The sequence below is a fragment of the Toxorhynchites rutilus genome, chromosome 2 (assembly GCF_029784135.1).
Source record: "Toxorhynchites rutilus septentrionalis strain SRP chromosome 2, ASM2978413v1, whole genome shotgun sequence".
In the NCBI taxonomy this organism is placed as follows: Eukaryota; Metazoa; Arthropoda; class Insecta; order Diptera; family Culicidae; genus Toxorhynchites; species Toxorhynchites rutilus.
This window is the reverse complement of record NC_073745.1, coordinates 139548934-139571525: the sequence shown is the minus strand read 5'-3', so window position 1 is coordinate 139571525 and position 22592 is coordinate 139548934. Positions and strand designations below refer to the sequence as shown.

Below are 22592 nucleotides of genomic sequence, written 5' to 3'. Positions count from 1 at the left end.
TGAAATATTTGTAAATAGTGCTAATGTCTGACATACTGACCAGCTTCGTTTATCATATGGAATCAATAATGTTTTGTCACTATTTTAAATAGCCTGCAGCAGGAATAAAAGGTTATGATAAAAGTTAAATGTCTACAAATTCGTGAACACATGTGCGAATGTGGCATCTCTGATCAGATTTGGCAACCAGCAGAATGAACGCCTTGTCACTTGCTGTTCATCCTCTCACATACATCAAATGAACCTCTCACGGCATCCGAAACGACTGTAGGAATAGAGTGAGGAGAGTTGCGTGATGGTGATGTGACAATTGTCATCTCACCTCACACGCCGCGTAGAATCAGGCCGACAGTTGCCCATACCACAAGGTTCCTGTCTAAGCCCCTCTTGTACAGTTTTTGAGTGAATGATATGATATGGATGGTTGTCTAACTAGAGACTGCACGCTGAGACAACTTGCATACGATGGAGTTATTTCCATCACAGGTACTAATCCCGTCGTTTTGTAAAAGTCGTTGCAAGACACCCTGAACAACCTGTTCACATGGGCTCTCAAGCTGGGTATCGAATTCTCTATGGAGAAAACCGGAATGGTCGTTTTTTCTAGGGAGCATGAACCTGTTCGATTCCAGCTTCAACTATCCGTCAAAACGACCAGACACTGTTTTTGATGTTTTTGAAATATCTGGGTGTATATTTTGATTCTAAATGTACCAGCAAAGGATCAATTTTCTACAAACAACCGGAACATGGAGGGGTGCCCATCCATGAGACCTCATTAAGCAGTTCCACATTCCTCGCAGGAACACACTCGTAAGTTGGCAGCGCATGTGGAGCGAAGATGAGTTCGGTCGTTGGTTACACACGATTATCTCTAAGGTCTCGACGAGTGCATGGCTCAAGGGATTGATTGTAGGTCGTTAGTTCATTCGCGTGATATTTCGGCTTATGTTCTAAATCTATAACCTAAACGCAGCACCACGCTAGATACAGTAAGCAAAAAAAGTTTATCCACCCCCAGTGAAAAATTAGATTTCTTCCAAAAACTCATCAGAAAATTAAAACACGGTTAATTGTTGTTCACTTTATTAATATTTATGTAATAACAAAACCAATTCATGCGAGTTCAAAATAAAAGGTTATGTTAAAAAAATGCTCCATCGTATTAAGGTCATAAAACTGTGCTGGCCACTTCATAACCTTGATACGCTTTCCCTTGAACCACTGCGAAACCAGCTTTAAGGTGTGCTTCGAATCTCCGTCTTGTATGCTGCATGTAGTTGGGACGCGTATATCAGCGTCCCAACTTTAGCTTTTGTGCAGACGCTGGGAGTTTTGTGGTTTGTGGGTTTTGTGGTTTTGGAAAAACTTTTTTTTTCATACTGTATGTGGTACAGACGGGGGGATTGCTGATTAATGATCAGCTGAATCCCAATAGGAAGTGTCCCGTGTCGGACATACGTACAGAGCATTCGAGACTGCCACATCCCAGTAATGAGAACACATTCCCCTTTATTCTGCACGGTAAATGACGTGAGATGGTTAAAGTCATGGTGTTCCCGTAGGTGAAAGGCATGACTATAGTTTGTCACTTAGTTGAGATCTGAAGTCTTGTCCTCATATGTACCAACTCAAATATCAAATAGGAGCTGAACAGTAAAAAAGCGAGAAACTTTGCTATGATCACTTTGCTATCGTTCACCGCACGAAATCAAGGGGATTGTAATACTGACCTCGAGCCAATCGCGATTAATCGGTTACATACTACTAACATAGCTGATAAGAAAAACTGTCGAAATATTGAACTCCCGGCCCCGGCAGGCTAGCGCCATAAGGGCCTTAATGAAAATATAAATATTTTGGGAAAAACACTACTGTACGCAATGTATGTTTTCAACTGCAACCATTAAATACAATTTAGTAATTGTAATATTTAACAGATTTTCAAATGGGCCTCTTCCAAACAACACAACCAAATCTAAAGATTGAACTCATATCCAGGGATGCTAGATGACTCTTGAATATATTAACACGGCACGAAAAGGGTCTTCACATATTGAACGAAAATGAGTAATTCAAAACAACTATTTTATTAGAAATACATATATATATATATATATATATATATATATATATATATATATATATATATATATATGTAGGGGACACTTTTTCCAGTGTCGTCCCTTTCTTCGGGAGGTCCAGATTACTGAACTTCACACACTCCATTCACCGCACTCCAACTTCACTTTTGCCGGATCAAAAACGGCTTCCGGTTCAGTTTACTGTTCTAGAAACCGCTAACACAAACGGGAACACTCCTCGATTCTTGGAACCGAATTCTCTGGAAACTATCCGGGCGGTCGGAAAAATATATTCAAAAAGAAAAACAATGTTTTAGAATGACTGTCTTCGACCGTGTCTATTTTATTACTCTCCCTGTTAACAACTTTCATCTTACCAACTAATTATTCGTACAAATCCCTATGGGAGGTGCTTGGAGTCGTTTTTCGAGAGAGAAAATGCAATTAACTAATTGCAATCGAATTGGCTATATATAATCGTAAACTGTAATTTGTTTACGCGGAATTTTCGTCGCGTGAACAATGAACTGTCGCCACGAGCCACATAGAAACCCGAGCTTATTTTTTTATACTCGCGACACTGGAGTTCGTGTTGGAAAAAAAGTTAAACCTGGTCAGCGACACTGGCTGACGAACAAGATTGTAATATGAGATAAATCGAAGAGGTGGATGTACTCGCGGGCTTGAAATTGGCTGGCGCTTCAGAAAATATAAAAATGTAAGGAATGTAACTTCCAAGCACCTTTACACAATGTTTGATGATCAGGGGCGCTTCATCCCCCCTTACTTACAGAGCTTGAAATAATCTTGAAGAGGTTATTGCAAGCAGATTATACAATAATGTAATAATTAGATAAATGTATTTGATTTTTTGATTTTTACTTTTCAGTCATAGGAACTTAAATGATTTTTTTTCGGTTGTAATTAAAATAAAGCATCCCTCAACTCTGTAATTCCCCAATTCTAAATGGAAACAAAAATGGTCATATCTCCTTAAAGCTTCCCCGAAAGTCTTATCGATCATTATTGATGAGCTTCATTAAAAAAATTCTTGGTACATATTGCATTATTTTCATCATTCTTGCTGAATATATTTCCTTCTCATTAATTCTTTAATCTTTCATATTCTTTTAATCTTTAATCTTTCATCTTCTTCAATATTTAGTTTTCTTCATTTCAATCTTTATTGTTGGAGGTAAATTCTTCTCCCATGATTCTTCTTCGCTTTTATAGCGCTACTTTGTTTACATTTTTATTCTCGATAATCCCACATTTCAGTTACTCATGAACTGTTAAGTAAGTATTGGGGCATACATGTCCTTACAGGAATTCATTCCTGGTTTTCCAGCCCTTCGGTACATTCAAAAGCTATTATTGCGATTGATGGACACATTCTTGTTATAAATTGGCTGTAGACAAATATGCCTCAACATTTTACATTTTGTTAAAATCCCACTTCAAAGTGTGTATGTAAAGTTTAGAATCACACCTATTCAAATTATCGATAAGTACATTTCCCCATTCTTCCCTGTCCATACAATTAAAGTACGGGAGATATGATTGTGTCTTTCTAAACAGAATAAGCAGTCTTCCCAGAATTGACGGAATATTGTTAAATAATAATTATCCCTTCTTTGATTCATATTTTGATGCCGGGTTCAAATTTCTCTGCTAAATTAATTCAGTCTGTGAATTACATTCTTGAAGCATGAGAAGAATTAGATCGTACTACTTTCTTCTAGGTGAATAATTTCCTTTCACACACATTTTATCGCCCTTATTCTAAAAATCTCCTAATTTATTTAAAAATTGATTATCCTTCCAACAGTCGATTTGAATTGATTAGGAAAAGGCTTTTCGGCTTCACCTTTTTTTTAAATTTGGTTGTTTTGAGAGGAAGAAAAAATAATTGGTCATATTCATTTTCTCACTGCTGTCCTAATTTTTTACAATGAAATAGTTTGCAGTCGCCAACAACTGTTTTTTTTGTTTATAGTAGTCTAGCTTTTATATAAATTTTTCATATATTAGGCTGTCAAAAAAGTCCTGCGGTATTTTTTTTTAATTTTCATTTGTTCATAAAATTAGTTACAATCATCTGTTTTATGTCAAATATGCGCCGTTTTGTTCGATGACTTGTTCCCAACGAGATGCCAGCTTCATAATACCCCTGTTACAGAAGCTCGCTTCCTTATTGGCAAAAAACTCGGATAGCCAATTTTCACAGGCCTCTTTTGTGGCTAACTTCTGACTACCTAGCTCGTTCGCCATGGACAAAAACAGGTGGTAGTCACTTGGTACAAGGTCCGGACTATACGGCGGATGCAAAAGAACCTCCCATCCGAGCTTCCGGAGCTTCTGGCGCGTCACCAAAGAAGTGTGTGGCCTGGCGTTGATCTGATGGAAGACAATGCGGCCTCTGTTTATCAAAGATGGCCTCTTCTTCATGAGTGCTACCTTCAAGCGGTCCAGTTGTTGGCAGTACAGGTCCGAATTGAGCGTTTGGCCATAGGGAAGCAGCTCATAATAGATTATTCCTTGACAATCCCACCAAACACACAGCAGAACCTTCCTGGCCGTTAATGAGGGCTTGGCCACCGTCTGAGCCGCTTCAGCGGGCTTCGACCATGACCGTATGCGCTTCACGTTGTCGTAAGTGACCCACTTTTCATCGCCAGTCACCATCCGCTTCAGAAACGGGTCGATTTTGTTGCGATTCACATGCGTCGATACGGTCAAAGATGTTTTTTTGCGTCAACGTGTGTGGCACCCATACATCGAGCTTCTTTGTGAATCCAAGCTTCTTCAAATGGTTAATAACGGTTTGATGACTTATCCCCAGCTCTTTGCCGATGCTACGGCTGCTACTATGCCGGTGTTTCTCGGCTAACTCAGCGATTTTGTCGCAGTTTTCGACGACAGGCCTTCCGGAGTGTGGCGCATCTTCGACGACCTCTACACCAGAACGAAAACGTTCAAACCATCGTTGTGCGGTGGAAATGGAAACTGCATCGGGTCCATAAACTGCACAAATTTTATTGGCAGCTTAAGATGCATTTTTGCCTTTGTCATAGTAGTACTGTAAAATATGTCGGATTTACTCTTTATTTTGCTCCATATTTGCGACACTATAACTCACGAACGACTTCACCAAACAAAACACTGTGAATACAACTAGAACTACGCGCTTACAACGACACTTCGCGGAAATACCGCAGGACTTTTTTGACAGCCTAATATTATATCTGTTTTTTCCACTTTGAACCAATGATTTGCAAGGTTTAAATCGGTCTCACATTTGCTCTTCCGAGAACTGACGTTTGTTCCTGTCTTCCTCCTTTGACCAACGGATAGTTTACCACATTCGATCCGATGTAGATAGACATCTCGGGGCCACAGTCCAGTGAAAACATCGATCGTGAATCAAGCTTCTCAGCAGACAACGATGGCTCAACCAAATGACCTTCTCCATCGGTTGTCTTCCGGGAATCACTGAGAAACAACTCGTCAAGCCCATGAAAATCCGGATAAATGTAACGTATCAGCTGTTCCAGCGGCATGGTTTTCATCTCACTCATAGCGAATACGCGTTCACCCAAACTTGCTTTTATTGTTTTCATTCTGCCTCCACACAGTATCACAAAAAAATTGCGTTTAAACACTATTCCAACCGCACTGCATACTAAAGCAGACATGATTCGTCTCCTCCGTTGTTGTGGTATTGCGCTTCTGTTTGTGTTCCTCCAGTTTCCATCTTCATCGGTTTGTTTAGGATTCCTGCATTCTCGCTTTCGTCATGGGAGTCCTTATCGCTGCTGCTTAGATTGTTGTTGGCTATTTGCAATCTTTGGCCTATCTCATGATCCTTGTCATGAATGCGTTGAGAGCATGCATCTTCTAATGTTCCCATTCTTTGTTAACAGCCAGATGTTTCCTTAACTTCTCCCTTCTCCGAGTCTGAAACGTCCCGTTTCAGTAGGGTTTTGACTGCGTTTTCATCATTTTTTGACTGCGAAGTGTTATGCCTCTTTAATACAAACAAGTTCAAGTCGGACTCAATATAAATCCATGGCAGAATGTCCGGTACAATCATCAGCTCGTGTAGAGTAGTCCTGAGCGGTACAATCATCGGCTCTAGTTGATGAGTTAGGGAAACACTCGTTCTTGGTGAAATCTTCAAGACGGTTCTTATCGGATATGCGGCTACACTTCTTAGTGGGAAAATTCGTCCGGTTTTGTTGATGATGGCGATGGTGGCGGGCATTTTTAGTGTTGTGTTTCTCACTTGTAAAGGTTTAACAAAAAATATATAATAACTCGTACTATCTAATTGTAGAATCGATACAATGCGAAAAATTTCCATATGATCGTGAAATGCTGATGGATTTAGATTTGAGAACTCATAGATTTGATCTAAATTTGTTAGAAAAAAAAAATTTTTTTTTTTACTTTACTTGTTACGAAATTCAGTTTTTTTATGGGAAAAATTGTCAGGTAAATCGAAGTTTAACTAATTATATGTTTGGAAGATATGCTGTACGACTCTAGGAATACTCAATTGAAAATAATTTAAATAATTCAGTCAAATTTAATAATTCAAATTCGGCAAAAAAATCAGCCCTTTTTCTGCTTCTTTTTGTTTCATGCTTATAGGAATAATTTTAAACCTAACTTACTCATTGTTTTTCAGAAGACTTTCAGTCTGTTAGACTATTTATGATTTCGCTAAAATTATTGTTATCTAGATGTTTTATTATTTCTTCAGTTTATGATCTTATACAATTCGGTGATTTTGATCTTGTTCTATTTTTGGCAATAGAATGTGAATTGAAACATGGATGTTTTTTTTTTAAATTTGCCGTTCTATTTTTATTTTATAAGGTACTAGAAGAGTTTTTTTAGTCGATTTTAGGGCACATTTTATTGACTTATATCGCTGGGGCTTTTTTTATGATTAGTAGACCAGAATTTCTACTAGAATCATTGGATTGTATGGATATAGTTGATAGGAGCGGGCAGAAAGAATTTTAGAATTTCCTGGAAAGGGAAAGAATATGATTATTGTTATGGTTGTTTTACTTTGAGATTTGTCTTATTTTACCACAACATTCATATCGCATTCGTTTCGATATCAAAATAATTTTGCCAAGTTGAATGATTTTTCTTCACTATCCTTGATATCGTAAGGAGCTTCTAGACGCTTGAAATCTGGGGGAGATAATATTGTATTATTATGTAATAAAGATGATTTTATCATTGGATTGTATGGATATAGTTGATAGGAGCGGGCAGAAAGAATTTTAGAATTTCCTGGAAAGGGAAAGAATATGATTATTGTTATGGTAGAAGTAATGTTTGGTTCATTTAACATTTTAGATGTGTTCGGTTCGCATTTATTGTGATGGTTGTTTTACTTTGAGATTTGTCTTATTTTACCACAACATTCATATCGCATTCGTTTCGATATCAAAATAATTTTGCCAAGTTGAATGATTTTTCTTCACTATCCTTGATATCGTAAGGAGCTTCTAGACGCTTGAAATCTGGGGGAGATAATATTGTATTATTATGTAATAAAGATGATTTTATCATTGGATTGTATGGATATAGTTGATAGGAGCGGGCAGAAAGAATTTTAGAATTTCCTGGAAAGGGAAAGAATATGATTATTGTTATGGTAGAAGTAATGTTTGGTTCATTTAACATTTTAGATGTGTTCGGTTCGCATTTATTGTGATGGTTGTTTTACTTTGAGATTTGTCTTATTTTACCACAACATTCATATCGCATTCGTTTCGATATCAAAATAATTTTGCCAAGTTGAATGATTTTTCTTCACTATCCTTGATATCGTAAGGAGCTTCTAGACGCTTGAAATCTGGGGGAGATAATATTGTATTATTATGTAATATAGATGATTTTAAAAACATTTCATTAGTTGTCAATTTTCCGAATTTGTGTCTGTAGCAACGAGATATTTCGTTGCTTGTTGAGCGGAACCTTTCAACGGTTCCATCGCTTCCGTTGTTTTTATCAAGTTTATGTGAGGGTTGCTGAGTTCTGGATTTCGTATAAGTAAAATTTTCGATAATTTCTGTGTGATTTTGATTGATTCCCGTTTGTACTGTTCTATTTATTCGCTCTTTCCTATAATTATGCTCTTGTTTGTTTTGGAGATTTGTTCGATTGCTTGAATACATTTTGTTGTGTAAGTCAGTTTCTAGAATAACTGGATTACTACTCGGGTTGAATAATGAAACATTTTTCGTATTAATTATGCTTGGATCGATTTGAACATTGTGATCAGTATAAGAATTTTGTGTTTTGTTCGATATTAGTGTTTTTCCGCCATGAATATTATTGATCTGAAAGTTCGTTTCAGTTCCGTTAAAAGTTTTTCTGTTCATAGGAATTCTCAAACTTCCTATTAGTAGCTCGTTGGATACGGTATCGATGATAGCGCCCAATGATTTTAAAGATTCGTATCCGATTAGACCATCAAAAAATTTATGAAATCGAAATAAAAGAAATTTCTGCCTTGGTAGTGATTTATAGTTGAAGAAAATATTGAGTTCACTAAATTTGTCTATATTATGCGATCCGGAAATGTTTTTAATTAGATGAGGTACGCAATTAATTTTCATTGTGGGGTGAATATGCTCTGGTGAAATATAGTTTTTATTAGAGCCAGTGTCGACAAGAAATTTTAGATTTCCAATTTGTGTTTTAATATTCAGATATGGGAGAAAACTGAAAGGTTTTTTGTGCATGAAATATGATTGCTGCTGTGATTGTTCTCTAAATGAATTGTTTTTCGTAAAAGGGACCATTCTTTGTGGAAAACTTTCACGTCGTCTTTGTATGGCGTTGTATTGATCTAAAGCACTTTCGTAGGCTTTTAAAAGACTATCAGGTCGATAAATGCGAGTTAATGACGATAAATTCGCATGTAAGCCATCTATGAAAGCATTTGTAATCATGCTCTCGTATGTTTTTATAAGAACTACAGCGCATACTTTTGTCTAGTCGTTCAACAAAATTTTCGCCTTTATATCAGCTAATAAGTTTCGGCACTCTTCATAATACGAAGTTAAATCTTTTGAACCTTGTTTCAAGTAAGGGATACTTGTACAAAGTGTGGAAAGATCTCTTTTGTCGCCAAAAGAATCTTTTAAAGCAGATTTAATTGCCGACCAGACTATTTACAAGAGCGTCATTAGCTTTATCTATAATTTTGTCTCTGATGATGCTCACCCACAAAGGCATTACATCATTAATCAATTGTTCATTGTTAATTATGTTCTTGATGAGTTGGATTTTTTGATCCACCGATTCTAGCCATGAAACTAGCATTTTCGGCTCTCCCGCGAAATTTGGGATCATTTTAATAGGATCAGGGATCCTTAATTTATCAAAGTTATTAACCGCGTTCTGGGAGTGATTACCCACTAATGGTAATTCCAAATTCGAAAGTCGCATATGCTGTTTTTCAAGCAAAAGGATTATTTCCTTTATTTGTTTTTGGATTGATTTCGCCATTTTGCGAGTAATCATCCGTTTATTAAGCTAGTTCTATTTGTATAAAAAAAAAGCATAAAACTTTAAGACTGAATACGCAATAAATGCGGTAAATTGGATCACGTTTTTATTGGTCTTAGTAGTAAATAGTAGAAATATATAAAATATTACTTACTTGGTGCTCCGGCGAAGGCGAAAGATGTGTTTTCCTCACTATATCACACTCGTTTTACACGTTTAATGTTTAACACACACCACAGTTCAATCAGTTCTTAAAGTTCATCGGTATTCCCCCGATAAAAAACACACTTAAACGTTTCGCGGCCGGAACTACCGACTGCGCCAGTTAAAGACCCGATCCGGGCTTTCGGATTTAAAGAGTACTCTACTCTACGACATTAGGACTAAGACTAATTTATTTACAGATTTGCTACAACGTTCAACCTTTTCTTCTCTTGCCACGCCAACATGCTTATCTCCGTCTTCTCCGTTGTTGTGGTATTGCGCTTCTGTTTGTGTTCCTCCAGTTTCCATCTTCATCGGTTTGTTTAGGATTCCTGCATTCTCGCTTTCGTCGTGGGAGTCCTTATCGCTGCTGCTTAGATTGTTGTTGGCTATTTGCAATCTTTGGCCTATCTCATGATCCTTGTCATGAATGCGTTGAGAGCATGCATCTTCTACCAAATAAAACATTTCAATGAAACTCGTGTACTGGAATGGGATGTTTTGCTCGTCTCGACAGTGACTGAAACCGAGACGAGACGAGACGAATTGCTCGTCTGCGTATCTTCATTCAAAAGACTGGCCATTTGTACTTTATTGTTGTGTTCAGGCGTGAAATATTCAAAAAACTAAAATTCCAATGCTTCATAACTATAGAACCAGATGGAAAAACTCTGCCTCCTTTACAAAATTATCGTCAATTTCACATGAATTACAATGTGTTTCGAATTCGTAGATAATCTTTAGTTCTCAATCAGTTCAAATAACCCTTTCGGGGTTGTTCCGACCGTGCTGCGCGATGTTGTAGTGTGTATCTCGTTCTACGCAGAGGATACTGCTCGTTTAATCTCTTCAAATGACTCATACTGCTTGTAAGCTGCATCTACTATTCGTCCTATCACTCCTCATAAGTTCCTGATAGGGTCTTGATTTGGTAAACATGTTGACCAGCATATAATCTGAAGCTCCTATTCATTAAACCATGCCCAACTCAAGGTGCATTCATGATAATTTTTATGTTTCTTCCAGATACAAAAAATAATTAATTTTAATTATGATAATTTCGCAAGGGTTGCACATTAAGCACGTTATAGTTATCTGTAACCTATAAATAATACCTCCTACTCTTGTCACACTTGATCTAAAATACAACGACCTTGATATGTAGCACAATTTTGCCGGAAACAATCATCTTCTAAAAGCCTAGATTCACTAGTCACTTCATGTGACCATCTCACCCTTAGTGGTGGCCAACTTAACCCGTCATGATTTTAGTAGCACCTTTTTCATACCTTTTTTAATTTATCATATAACATTATGAAATAAAAAAACATTTGGAAGTCGACGTGATTGCGGAAAACATCCTAAAGATCGATGCTGACATAATGAAATGCCTCAATTTTGTATGCATTGTGTTTAATTGTACTCTATACTTACGGTGGCCGTCTTACCCCGTCCTCCCCTACTTATCCTGTTCGAAATTCAAGAATGAGCAAGAGGCAAAAAAGTCCCTTTGTACACTCTTGCTGTTGCTTATGTGATAAAACTGATAATACTAGCTATGCACGGTTAACAACACAATCTTCTCTGGTGTTAAGGATATTTCTGAACTCAGGTGGGTTGGAAACATATAAGGCAGATTACCGTAGTAGTGTTAACGCAGCGTATTTTAGAGAGAAATAATGTACTGTAACATGTTTTACAATGTTTTGCAATGTCTCTAACTTATACTAGGATCCCTTGGACGTTCAACGTTCTTGGCATAGAGACATATTTTCGTTCGAATTTCTCCCCTTCAAACCACGCGATATGATGGATTGACTCTGTAAACATATATACTTCCCAAATACGAGATCAGATATGCGAGATAACAATTTGCAGTATAACTGCCTGATTTTCGCGCTTATCTCGTGAAACAACGAAGTAGTTATCTTCAGATATAATAATTAGAATATTTGATACAAATCGGCCGGGAAGTAGCAGCCAAATATTCCGAACAATTAACTCCGAGGTACCTTATCAGCGCCAGTGAAGTGTCGAATAGACATTGATGACATGATTGTGCCGTCAACTATCTCGCGCACGAGACACTGCTACGCCTCACCGCTGTGTGCACTTCACCATGAGAGAATAGATAAGCACCAGACGCTCGCACATGTTCTCTCACCGCAGACTCTCACTGCCATCCATCGAAGTTGCAGATATGAAATGAAACGTGCGGCGGCAGTATACCTTTGTTTTTGTTGCGTTGCTGACTTACTGCGGAGGAACGGGTAATTTCTATTGATCCACGTTTGAATCGTGGGTCACCTCCGATGTGGACACATTGCAGTCGCTTTAAATCGGCATTGTTGTGCGTTTCGCCATGAGTCCGGGTCAGGAGACACTTTCAAAACTCGACGTTGCAGCCGGCGAAATGTAAGTAACAGAACGTGATCAGTCGCTATATATCGTGAAGAATTAACTGAGAATGATAGCACCGTTCTGGGAATGCTTGTTTACGGTGATTTACATGGTTTCATTAGCATTAGGAAAAACCAACAGAGTTACCCTTATGTCTCAAACGTAGCTGCACACATTTAATAATGCAGGTTTCTTAGAGGTCCTAACATTTGCAGTGAGGATGTTGACTACAATCCATTCGAAAACCGTCAAATGCGAAAGGCTAACTCGTAAGTGTGTTCTCCCTGATGATGAACAAATCTGAGAGAATTTTTATTACAACAGATCGCTCGGAACGCTGATACATCTCATCAAAGGGTCGCTCGGAACGGGAATACTTGCGATGCCGGTGGCGTTCAAGAACGGTGGATTAGCATTTGGAATACTGGGAACTGCACTCGTGGCTATTATCTATACACATTGTGTTCATTTGCTGGTGAGTTGCCTTTTGTTTTTAGCGGAGCTGAGCTTCTTTTCGGTGTATCGACAATTTCTTTCGAGAGCGCAGTTACTTCGCTGTTGTTGCTCGCAGATGTCGTGCTCATAATGATAAAACTAAACCTCAAAACTAATGTCCATAGAAAAATGCTTCTAATCTTATTCGAGTTATAAAAATAGATTGCGATAGTCACTGGCAGCATGCGTGTTCGCTTCTCTACGCGCCGAACGACGTCTGATTATATTTGACTACTGACGATTTTAATATGATTGATATGAGATTTTACTCTCTAAAGAATCATTACCGGCAATATTGAATTTTGCGTCAGTAATTCACAGGGGATAGACAAGAAAAATAGCACTAGCAAAATTTTGCCAATAATCAAACGGTTAAAGCTATTTGAAAAAAAATGTACTGACATAGACGCAACTAGATGTTTTGATGGGAAAATTTTTCTAGTTTCATAATGCTGTTTCTCACTTTGGGGTTAACCAGTGCCAGATGGAAACTATGGTTGTTGCCGTACATTCTGTAAATCATGGAGACGAGCTGCGGAGGAATATAGTTTGCCCAGGAGAACATTGGCCAAATATGTACAGAAGTTAGGCCGTTTTAAAACTGTGTTTTCTAAACAACAGGAGGAGTAACTCGTGAGTCACATCCTTAATATGCAGAAGTTATTAAATTATGGGCTGACAACACACGACATCCTGAACCTAGGGTATGAAATCGCAGAGTGAAATAATTTAGATCACTCTTTCGACAAAACATCCAAATTGACCGGAGAAGATTAGCTTGCCGGTTTTCGTGAACGCCACAAGAATTTGAGTTGACGTTCTTTGGAATCACCGTGAATTTCACAGTGCTTTTTTCATCAACAATTATATTTTAATAAGATTGGCACTCTTGCCCCGTACTGGAAAAATACAAGCCAAAAACATAATTTTTGTAAATGAAACATTTTCATAGTAAACATAACTTTTGAACAATTTGATGCATAGCTACACCTAAGTATGAGTATAAATGAACAAACCAGCAAAAAAAAAGGAAAAAATATAACAAAAGAGCATGTTAACTTAAGGTGGCACTCTTGCCCCGGGTTCCCCTACCCTCTAGAAAATACGAAACATCTCTGGTGTACACTAATAACCCTACAGTCATAAGTAGGCTCCTAATACAAGATTAATTTTCTTGAGAAATGAAACCAGTTGCATCTATCTCTTCTAGCGTGATATGTGCGAGTGACCACAAACATAGCCACAGGTCACCACTTTACCTCCTCACTAAAAAAATGTTTGATAATAAAAATAATAAAAACCGCTTACTATCTTGAACTACAATAAGTTGAGCTACAATATTCTTCGAGGAACGGGAATTTTAGTGATATGTGGACACAGGAAATGGGCTTGTTCCTTAGGGTGACCACATTACTCCCAGTTCCCCTATATTGATCAATTAATATTGGTAAAATATCAAGCATTATCTAAACGCGATAAAATCCACGTTTCGATTGGTCCAATTTGTACTCCTCAAATTGTACCGACCAAAGGAGCAACTAGAATAATAGGGGAATGCAATTTGAAAAGAAACATAGCTTTCCACCGTGCACAACATTCTTTTCAAAGGGAATAGGGAATAACACAACGAAGCCAGCTTATGCACAAGCTAGCGAGCTGTTGTCTGGTTTCGTATCCTTTCTCAATGCTGCTGGCTCGATACAGTAGTGAGAAGCAAACACTGCATCGCAAACTCCACCCATATTTGATTCTTCAGCCAGTCAATACGGATAAATTTTGCTCCGAAGCGATCATTCGTTTTCTAACCGGGAAAGAGTTCACGTCAGGAGAAGCGGTAGCATGGCATCAACAGACAACCTTAACAGTAGCAGCACTAATATCGTCAGCAGCAGCAGCAGTAGAGTTTCAATTTCTCTGCACAATCTGAATCATCCGCCTCGTTCCTGTCACAAACACATCATCACGATTTCGGAGTCATTTAGCTAGGAACCAGACGAGGGCGTCCAAAAGGCCATTCTTCAGGGGCGTGAGTTTAGAATAAGTTTTCTGAATTGACCTTTTTCGAGACTAGAGACGAAAGAACTGCAAAAGTCAAACTCACCCCGAAGCGATTATTCATGTTCTGGCCGGGAAGCAGTGTACATTAGCAACAGAAGTGGTAGCAAAGCAGCAACAATATTCAGGAGCAGTAGTAGCAGCAGCAAACGAGATTCAATTTTCCATGCATCCAGAGCTGAACCGTGACCAGTGTTTGGATATCGATCAATATCGAATGATACACAATGTATCATACAAGTAACCTCTCACGAACATATAACCAAACATGAGTGGATCATTCCGATACTTGTATGAATGACAGTAATCACTTGTGTTACACTAAACTATTAAATAAAGAGAGGAACGAAGACTGTTGATTGCATATCCGAGCTGTACCAAACATCGCACACCATTTTCGTTCTCTTTTGTGTCGTGATTTGTAGCACGTAAAAGCAAAAGAATGTCACTGGGGGAAATGATTTCTGTAAGATCATATTTGCACGAACGAAAGTGATTTATTCATTACAATTATCAATCGGCAAACACTGACCGTGACCCATCGCTCTCGTGTTTATCAATCCATCAGCGACATGTGGAGAAAGCCTAATGAATGAATCAATACAATAAACTCAAGCAGTGATAAATGCAACATCTTTTTGAATTTTTTTTCATTTAAAAATAGTGAGTTCAAAAACCGGACAAACCATGATCATTTTTCGGACAAACCATGATCAAAATTTCTCTTTGAATAAAACATTAATAAACATAAAAAATGAACAATTTGAACACCTTATGGTATTATTAGCAACTAGAGACTCAACAAACCCAAACTCGTCTTGATTGCATGTGATTTTCATGAAGAAAAATCGATTTGCTAGTTGCGTGAAACACCCAAAATCGGACAAACCGACATCATTTACCTGAATATCCTTAATAATAAAAGGCAAAATGACAAACAATGTCGGGAGCAGGGATGCCAACTATAATTTTTTAAAATCAGGAAGAATGAAATTGGAAATCAGGAAGAAATAAGAATAGCCTTAAACGAAAGCATAATTTTTATAGACAGATAAATGTACAATTTTGCCCCACAATCATTTGTCAACTTTCAAGTAACTTAGAAACTCTATCCTCCCATAAAATGTTTGCCTTTGCATCGAAAACATTTACATTGTTACCCTGATGGAACACGACGTCTATCACATTGACTTATTATGGATTTTGTTTCTGGATCGCTGCCTTTAAGTTGTCCAGTTGTGAGCAGTTTTATTCTATTTACTATGACTCTACATCCCATTGACATAAGATCCTATTCACTACTTTTCGCTAATAAACCCGGCCCATGGCTGCAGTTCTCCAACTCCCGGCTGCACCGATTCTTGCCAAGTCCTGCTCCATCTGGTCCAACCACCTCGCTCGCTGGGCTTCTCTCCTTCTTGTTCCTATCGTATTCGATGCGAACACCATCTTTGCAGGGCTGCTGTCCGGTAATCTTGCAACATGCCGGGGTCGGTATTGGAAGTTGTGCTGGAAGAAGGTGCTACGTATGGCCATGTTCTTGGAGGCAGCAAAGTCGGTAAGTATGAAGCCGTTTTCGTTGGTTCGCTGATGGGCGCTGAACCTACCAATTACCGGTCTGAACTCCTCCTCTTGGCCGACCTGAGCGCTTAAATCACAGATGCCGATTTTGATGTCGTGTTTTGGGCAGCGATCGTATTCACGTTCTAGCTACGTGTAGAATTCTTCTTTATCATCATCGGTGCCAGCTAGATGGGGGTTGTGGACATTGATAATGCTGATGTTCAAAAGTAGCCTCGCAACTTCAATCTGCACATTCTTTCATTGATCGGCCACCAGCCTATCACCCGTTTTTGCATCTCACCCATCAATATGAAAGCTGTACCCAGCTCGTGTGTGTTGCCGCAGCTCTGGTAGATGGTATACCTACCTTGGAACGATCGCACCATCGATCCTTTCCAGCACACCTCCTGCAGCGCTACGATGTTGAAATTGCGGACTCTCAATATATTCGAAAGAATTCGGGTACTCACAAGGAAGTTGAGAGACTTGCAGTTCCATGCTCCGAGTTTCCAATCTCTAGTCCGTGTTCTTTGCGTGAGTCTAGTCCAATTGTCCAGTCTCGAACTTCTTTGTGAATTTTCCTGTGCGTTTCATTTTTACTGGTGGCTTGCAGGGCCTGCACCAATCTCCTGTCTCTCCGGAGGACCGGCGTGCACAGCTCATTTTAGAGTCCCCACTGACACGAATACAGTAATCAGCCGCACCTGACATGGGGATCAGACATTGTTTTAAGCCGCACCTCCATGGTGAACAGACGCTCGGATAGGCCCTCTTCCCTGTCAGCATACGACCAAGATCCCACCGGGGTTGGTTACCCGATCTTCACTATGGTTACTCGTACCCGGCACCGGCACCACGGGGAGGTAGGGATAGGAATTACTGAACAGGAAGCTGAAGACCACGAATGGGGTTTATTTTATGCCTGCAGGTATGCGAAGTACCGATGGTACGCTTAGTCCAGTCATTTGCCAACCATCGAACAGTACTTGTGCCTATGTATCGACTGGTTGCATTGTATGACTTTCTTTGGGTGAAGATTGGCTTTGGGATAGCTAGTTATTTCGCTTCCTACAAGTTTTCAGCTGCTCAGCACTGTTGTAAATGACCCATTTTCATCACCTGTCATGATTTGCTTCAAAACGGCACTTTCGTTGAGTTCTTGAAGAGCTACAGCTAACTTGTTCCGATATGACAGTTGTGAGTATTATCGGATACAGAAATTTAAGTAGTCCGATGTGCCTAGCCATGCATTAGGTTGTCATTGTGGGAGCGACATAGCAGCTTGACATCGATGGTGATGCCAAGGTAGACAACTTCGTTCGACTAGTTGATGTGGCAACCGTTTACATTGATGAAGCATTCGGCAGGCGAAAGCAGTTTCTGTAAAAGGCGCTGAACAAACAGGAACGAAACGGCTTGGTGTTTCGCCTCATCAACTTTTATCTTACAGTTCGTCAAGTAGAGACGAACGTTGAAATTTCACATTGGGGCCTTGACCGGTAGTGCTTTGGGAGGCGCACATTCGCTACGATTGCGTTATCGACTGCATACAGCGCAAGCTTGCAGTCAGCAGAGTGTGGCGGGTCTTCTGATGTGTGCAAATTCTACAGAATATAGCCTAGAATACTACCTTGTGGTATTCTATTTGGGACCCCTTTGAACTTCAAAAGCTATCAGAAAGCTATGGACCGATCGATAAGATCCGTAGTGCCAGACGTTGTCAAAGGCCTTTTCAATACCCAAAAGGACCATGGCTGTATTGGCAGACAGTGCTATTTCACATTGAACGATACTCTTTACAGAAATTAGTAGGTGGATTGTTGAGTGTCTTTTCGGAATCCAAATTGCTCCAGTGCGATGAAATTGTGTTCCAAAATGTATTGTAAAATAAACAATTTAGTCAATTCGAAACGTCTATAAGAACCTGATGTTATTCTTATTTTTCGATACATGAATGGATGAACTAAGCTTTTATCCGTGTTAACGAATGTTTCATCTTTATCACTTCCCGCGAGACCTTTCTGAAGAGGTGTTGGCAACGATCGCTTCATTCAACTGCCTGAAGCTCTCCATATAGATATCTCAATTTGCATGTTGGTATTATGATTTTGAGAACCCTGACTTATAACTAGGTCTGGAACCCTGGCAGCAATTGTCTACGGACCTGTTTATATGTTGGAAAAAGTTTCTTTCTTCGAATAATCCACAGTGAACGCCATCAGCCTAACACTGTATTTTAAAATACTATTTGCTTAAGGTAAATGATTTTGGTTTGCTCGATTTAGGGTGTTTTCACGCAACTAGTAAATGCAAATCGTTTTCTCTTTATGAAAATCCGATATAATAAAGACGAGTTTTGGATTGTTTAAAAGGCCCAAGTCTTTAGTTGCAAATAATACCATAAGGCGTTCGAATTATCCATTTTTTTTTACAATATTTATAAGTGTTGTAATCCAGAAAAGGTCTGAATACGTGCCAAATAATCATCTGGTGATCGATTAAAAGTTAGCTCGAATGAGGGGCGCATTGACACAAATAGAAGGTGTATTTTATAATCCCTTAAAACATGTGATTTCGTAAAAATATACTATCAAACTACTATAAATCATGTGAAAGGCAATTTCATTTATATGTTTCGAAACATTCGAAAGCCTTATTTGACACAGGAGCGCTGAATTAGAGCATTCAAAAAAGTGGACAAACCATGATTATATTTTCGACGGGACAAACCAAGATCATTTACCCTACGCACGAAGGACAACATAAACAAACTACAGCGCGCCAAGCGGCTGCTATAGTAAAAATGTGGACAAACCAACATCAGCGCATTGAACAAACCATGATCAGAATTGTGTTCATCGAGATGCCTTAATTACATGATTTATATGTTTAAATCTGATCTAAATGGTGTGCAAGCATAATGTTCACAATATTTGGAAGTGTTATAATCCAGAAAAGGTCTGAATACGTACCAAATAATTATCTGGTGGTTGATTAAAACTTAGCTCAATTTAGGGGCGCTTTGACACCAATAGAAGGTGGACTTTATAAACCTTAAAACACGCGAATCCGTAAAAATTTCCTATATAACTACTATGAAGCATTTGAATACCTGATTTGACACAGGTGCGCTGAACTAGAGCATTCAAAAAAGTGGACAAACCATGATCATATTTTTGACTGGACACCAATACACCTTATATTAGACTGTGCGCTCCTGTCTCAACCTGTACTAGCTCTAGGTTTGATCAATCAGTTCTGTACTCGCTCGGTTCTCATTCTAGGTCGGTACTTCTCAAAAAGCTTGCAAACGAAGTAAGATCCCTCTGCTCGGGTTCTCGGAGACTGCCGAGAATGTTTGTGCGAATGGTCCCCGGGGCGCCCGGAAGTTCGCCACCTTTGCAAAGTAAGATTTTCGTAATAATTCCGTAGCGAAGTGATACTAGTTTTGTTATTTTTCTCAGGGCTTACATCGATTACATGCTTCTGGTGGTGAGCTTCTTCTCGGTTTGCGTATACTTGGTGTTTATCTCTACGACGCTACGGGATGTGCTCAATCATGAGCTGGGTATTGATTGGTCCATCCGAATCTACATCCTACTTATGGCGGTGCTGACAGCCATTATCACACAGGTCCGCGAGCTGAAATACTTAGTGCCGTTTTCGCTGATCGCGAACACTTCCATTTTCGTAGTGTTCGTCATTACGCTGTATTATATCTTTAAGGAACCGGTGCAATTTCAAGGTTGTCATTTCTGGCCAGAACTGAAAACATTACCTTCATTTTTTGGGTAGTATCATTCAAATTTCGTGATAAGTTGGTGTTCACTCGATATCTTTTTAGGACAGTGGTTTACGCGATCGAAGGAATGGGTATTGTACTGCCAGTGGAGAACAAAATGAAACATCCCCAGCATTTTTTACATCCTTTTGGGGTCATTAACATTGCGATCAGTTTCATTTCCACAATGTACATTATAACGGGTTTCTTTGGGTACGCGCGTTACGGACCTGACACCAAAGGATCCGTTACGTTGAATCTACCCAATGATGAAATGTGATTATTTTGGTCGATCTCGGCTGCGATTTATTCTGATTTAGTTTATTTTATCCACAGCTTAGCAAAATCGACACAGTTGTTGGGAGCAATAGCGATACTGTTTACAATCGGTTTGTACTACTATGTCCCGATGGAGATTTTGATGCGAAAACTTGAGCACAAAATCCCACCACGAAAACATAATCTCGCTCAGGTGTGTTTTCGGCTGTCAATTGTGGTGGCGATGACGATCTTGGCGCTAACTATACCGGAGTTGGAACCGTTCATAGGATTCGTAGGGTCGATCGGATCGGCAACGATGGGTTTGATGATACCGATTGTGCTGGATACCATCTTCCGCTGGCCGAACAATTTTGGTAGGATGAACTGGCGTCTGGTGAAAAATGCGATCCTGGGAACGTTTGGCTTGTTTATTCTTGCCGTTGGGACGTATTTCAGTATGATGGATATCGTTGCAATTTATGTGTAAAAAAGTGTGATGTTTTAGTCAGTTTGTGTGCAGAATCAATATGTGAAAATGTGTTGAATGTTATTATTGGTCAATTATATTAGTTCTTATTTGTATTGTATATTATTTAAGTGCGTTAGATTTTATCAGGTTTTCATAGAAAATAAAAATTTGGTCTGCAGCACAGTAAAATATTCCACATACATTAATGCTCTTTTTGAGCTGCATTGGAGGGTATTGAGAACATTCAGGGCCACGGACTCTCCCAACAGTAATATTACGGAAATCCCCATTTTACTGGTAAGAAGACATCATAACTGGTGAAGAATCATGGGTTCATGGCTATAACGTGAAAACCAAACCTCAATCATCCCAATGGAAGCAGCTGAGTTGGCAAAAATCGAAGACGAGCCAAAACACGTGCCATAAAAGTAGCTGTCAAAAACTGAATGAACATTCAAAATGGATGTTTCGAAAACATCAAACAATAGAGATTCACCAGAGAAGTGGAACTTCAGAGAGAAAAGTGGCAACGATTTGTGGTACAAAAATATAAACAGTGAAAAAATTGACAGATGGTTTACGCTCTAAAAATTGAACAGAATGTTGAGAAGTCTCTATAACGGTTGGAGGTTTGTATATGTTATTAATGTTAGCATCATCATGATAAACACGGCGAATGGGATAGGAATTACGAACTGAACATTGAATAAAAAATATATGTAGACGCTGAAAGAGCTATGGACGAATATTATAATGCATTTTTATCGGTTTATGTATAATGTCGTTAATATTTGCATTATGAAAATAAACACATATGTATTGTAATATTAAATTGCTGTGCTATTCATAAAAACATTTATGGTCGTATTCCACCAATGATGACATTCTCTTTCTCCATACTCCGTTTGTCTGTACACCACCGTATATTATTCTGAGCACTCGGCGTTCGAAAACTCCGAGCGCTTGTGAGTCCTCTTCAAGTATCGTCCATGATTATTGCCCATAGAGAACAACCGGTCGAATTAGGGATTTGTACATGGTACACTTCGTACGGGGTCGGAGCTTGTTGGACCTCAAGGATTTGCGAAGCCCATAGTAGGCACAGCTTCTATTGACAATGCGTCTTCGAATTTCACGGCTGTTGTTGTTGTCAGTTGTTATCAACGAGCCAAGGTAGACAAATTCCTCCACCACCTCGAGCTCGTCGCCGTCGATCGCAACACTACTACCAAGAAGAACTCTGTTGCGATCAGTCCCTCCAGCTAGCATGCATTTAGTCTTAGACGTATTGATCCTAAGCCCAATCAGCCCTGCTTCGTGTTTCAGTCGGGTATACAAGACGGCTACCGTCGCATGTGTTCTTCCGATTATGTCCACGTTGTAGGCGAAGCAGATAAACTGACTAGACTTGTTGAAAATCGTTCCTCGCATGTTGAAGCCCGCTCTCCGCATAACAACACCTTTCAGCGCCACGTTGAAGAGCAGACAGGAGAGTCCATCGCCTTGTCGAAGCCCCCTGTGAGTCTCAAATGATTCCGACAGCTCACCTGAGATCCGCACATCTTTCATCGGTATCTGAATCAGTCTTGTCAGCTCCAGCTTTCGGGGAAAGCCGGGTTCGTCCATGATCCTCCATAGTTGTCGTCGGTCGATTGTATCACATGCGGCCTTGAAGTCGATGAAGATGTGGTGTGTAGGGACCTGATACTCGCGGCACTTTTGGAGGATCTGCCGCAGTGTA

The 22592-nt window shown here is 39.2% G+C and overlaps 2 protein-coding genes across 8 annotated transcripts; one reads left to right on the top strand and one right to left on the bottom strand.

The window, feature by feature from the left end:
- Positions 1 to 2421: 2421 nt before the first annotated feature.
- Positions 2422 to 10017, bottom strand: LOC129764949 (uncharacterized). Of its 4 annotated transcripts, none has more exons than XR_008741304.1 (3): positions 9778 to 10017; positions 7186 to 7962; positions 2422 to 7121 (listed from the first exon to the last, which is right to left on the bottom strand). XR_008741304.1 is itself a non-coding variant. In XM_055764633.1 (3 exons), the coding sequence occupies exon 1, from the start codon at positions 9062 to 9064 to the stop codon at positions 7886 to 7888; it is 1179 nt and encodes a 392-aa protein (XP_055620608.1). In that variant the 5' UTR covers positions 9065 to 9769; the 3' UTR covers positions 2422 to 7121; positions 7186 to 7394; positions 7521 to 7885. The 4 variants fall into 4 exon arrangements, 3 of the variants coding, with proteins under 3 accessions (XP_055620608.1, XP_055620609.1, XP_055620607.1); XM_055764633.1 differs by lacking the exon at positions 9778 to 10017 and having other exon boundaries at positions 7186 to 7394; positions 7521 to 9769; XM_055764634.1 differs by lacking the exon at positions 9778 to 10017 and having other exon boundaries at positions 7186 to 7729; positions 7856 to 9769.
- Positions 10018 to 11998: 1981 nt separating this feature from the next.
- On the top strand, positions 11999 to 21588 carry LOC129770830 (proton-coupled amino acid transporter-like protein pathetic). 4 transcript variants are annotated; one of them, XM_055773933.1, is made up of 7 exons: positions 11999 to 12242; positions 12443 to 12496; positions 12552 to 12702; positions 19625 to 19746; positions 19805 to 20131; positions 20185 to 20397; positions 20458 to 21588. In XM_055773933.1, the coding sequence occupies exons 1-7, from the start codon at positions 12190 to 12192 to the stop codon at positions 20867 to 20869; spliced, it is 1332 nt and encodes a 443-aa protein (XP_055629908.1). In that variant the 5' UTR covers positions 11999 to 12189; the 3' UTR covers positions 20870 to 21588. The 4 variants fall into 4 exon arrangements, with proteins under 4 accessions (XP_055629908.1, XP_055629906.1, XP_055629907.1 ...); XM_055773931.1 differs by having other exon boundaries at positions 12416 to 12496; XM_055773932.1 differs by having other exon boundaries at positions 12000 to 12242; positions 12425 to 12496.
- The last annotated feature ends 1004 nt before the right edge of the window (positions 21589 to 22592 follow it).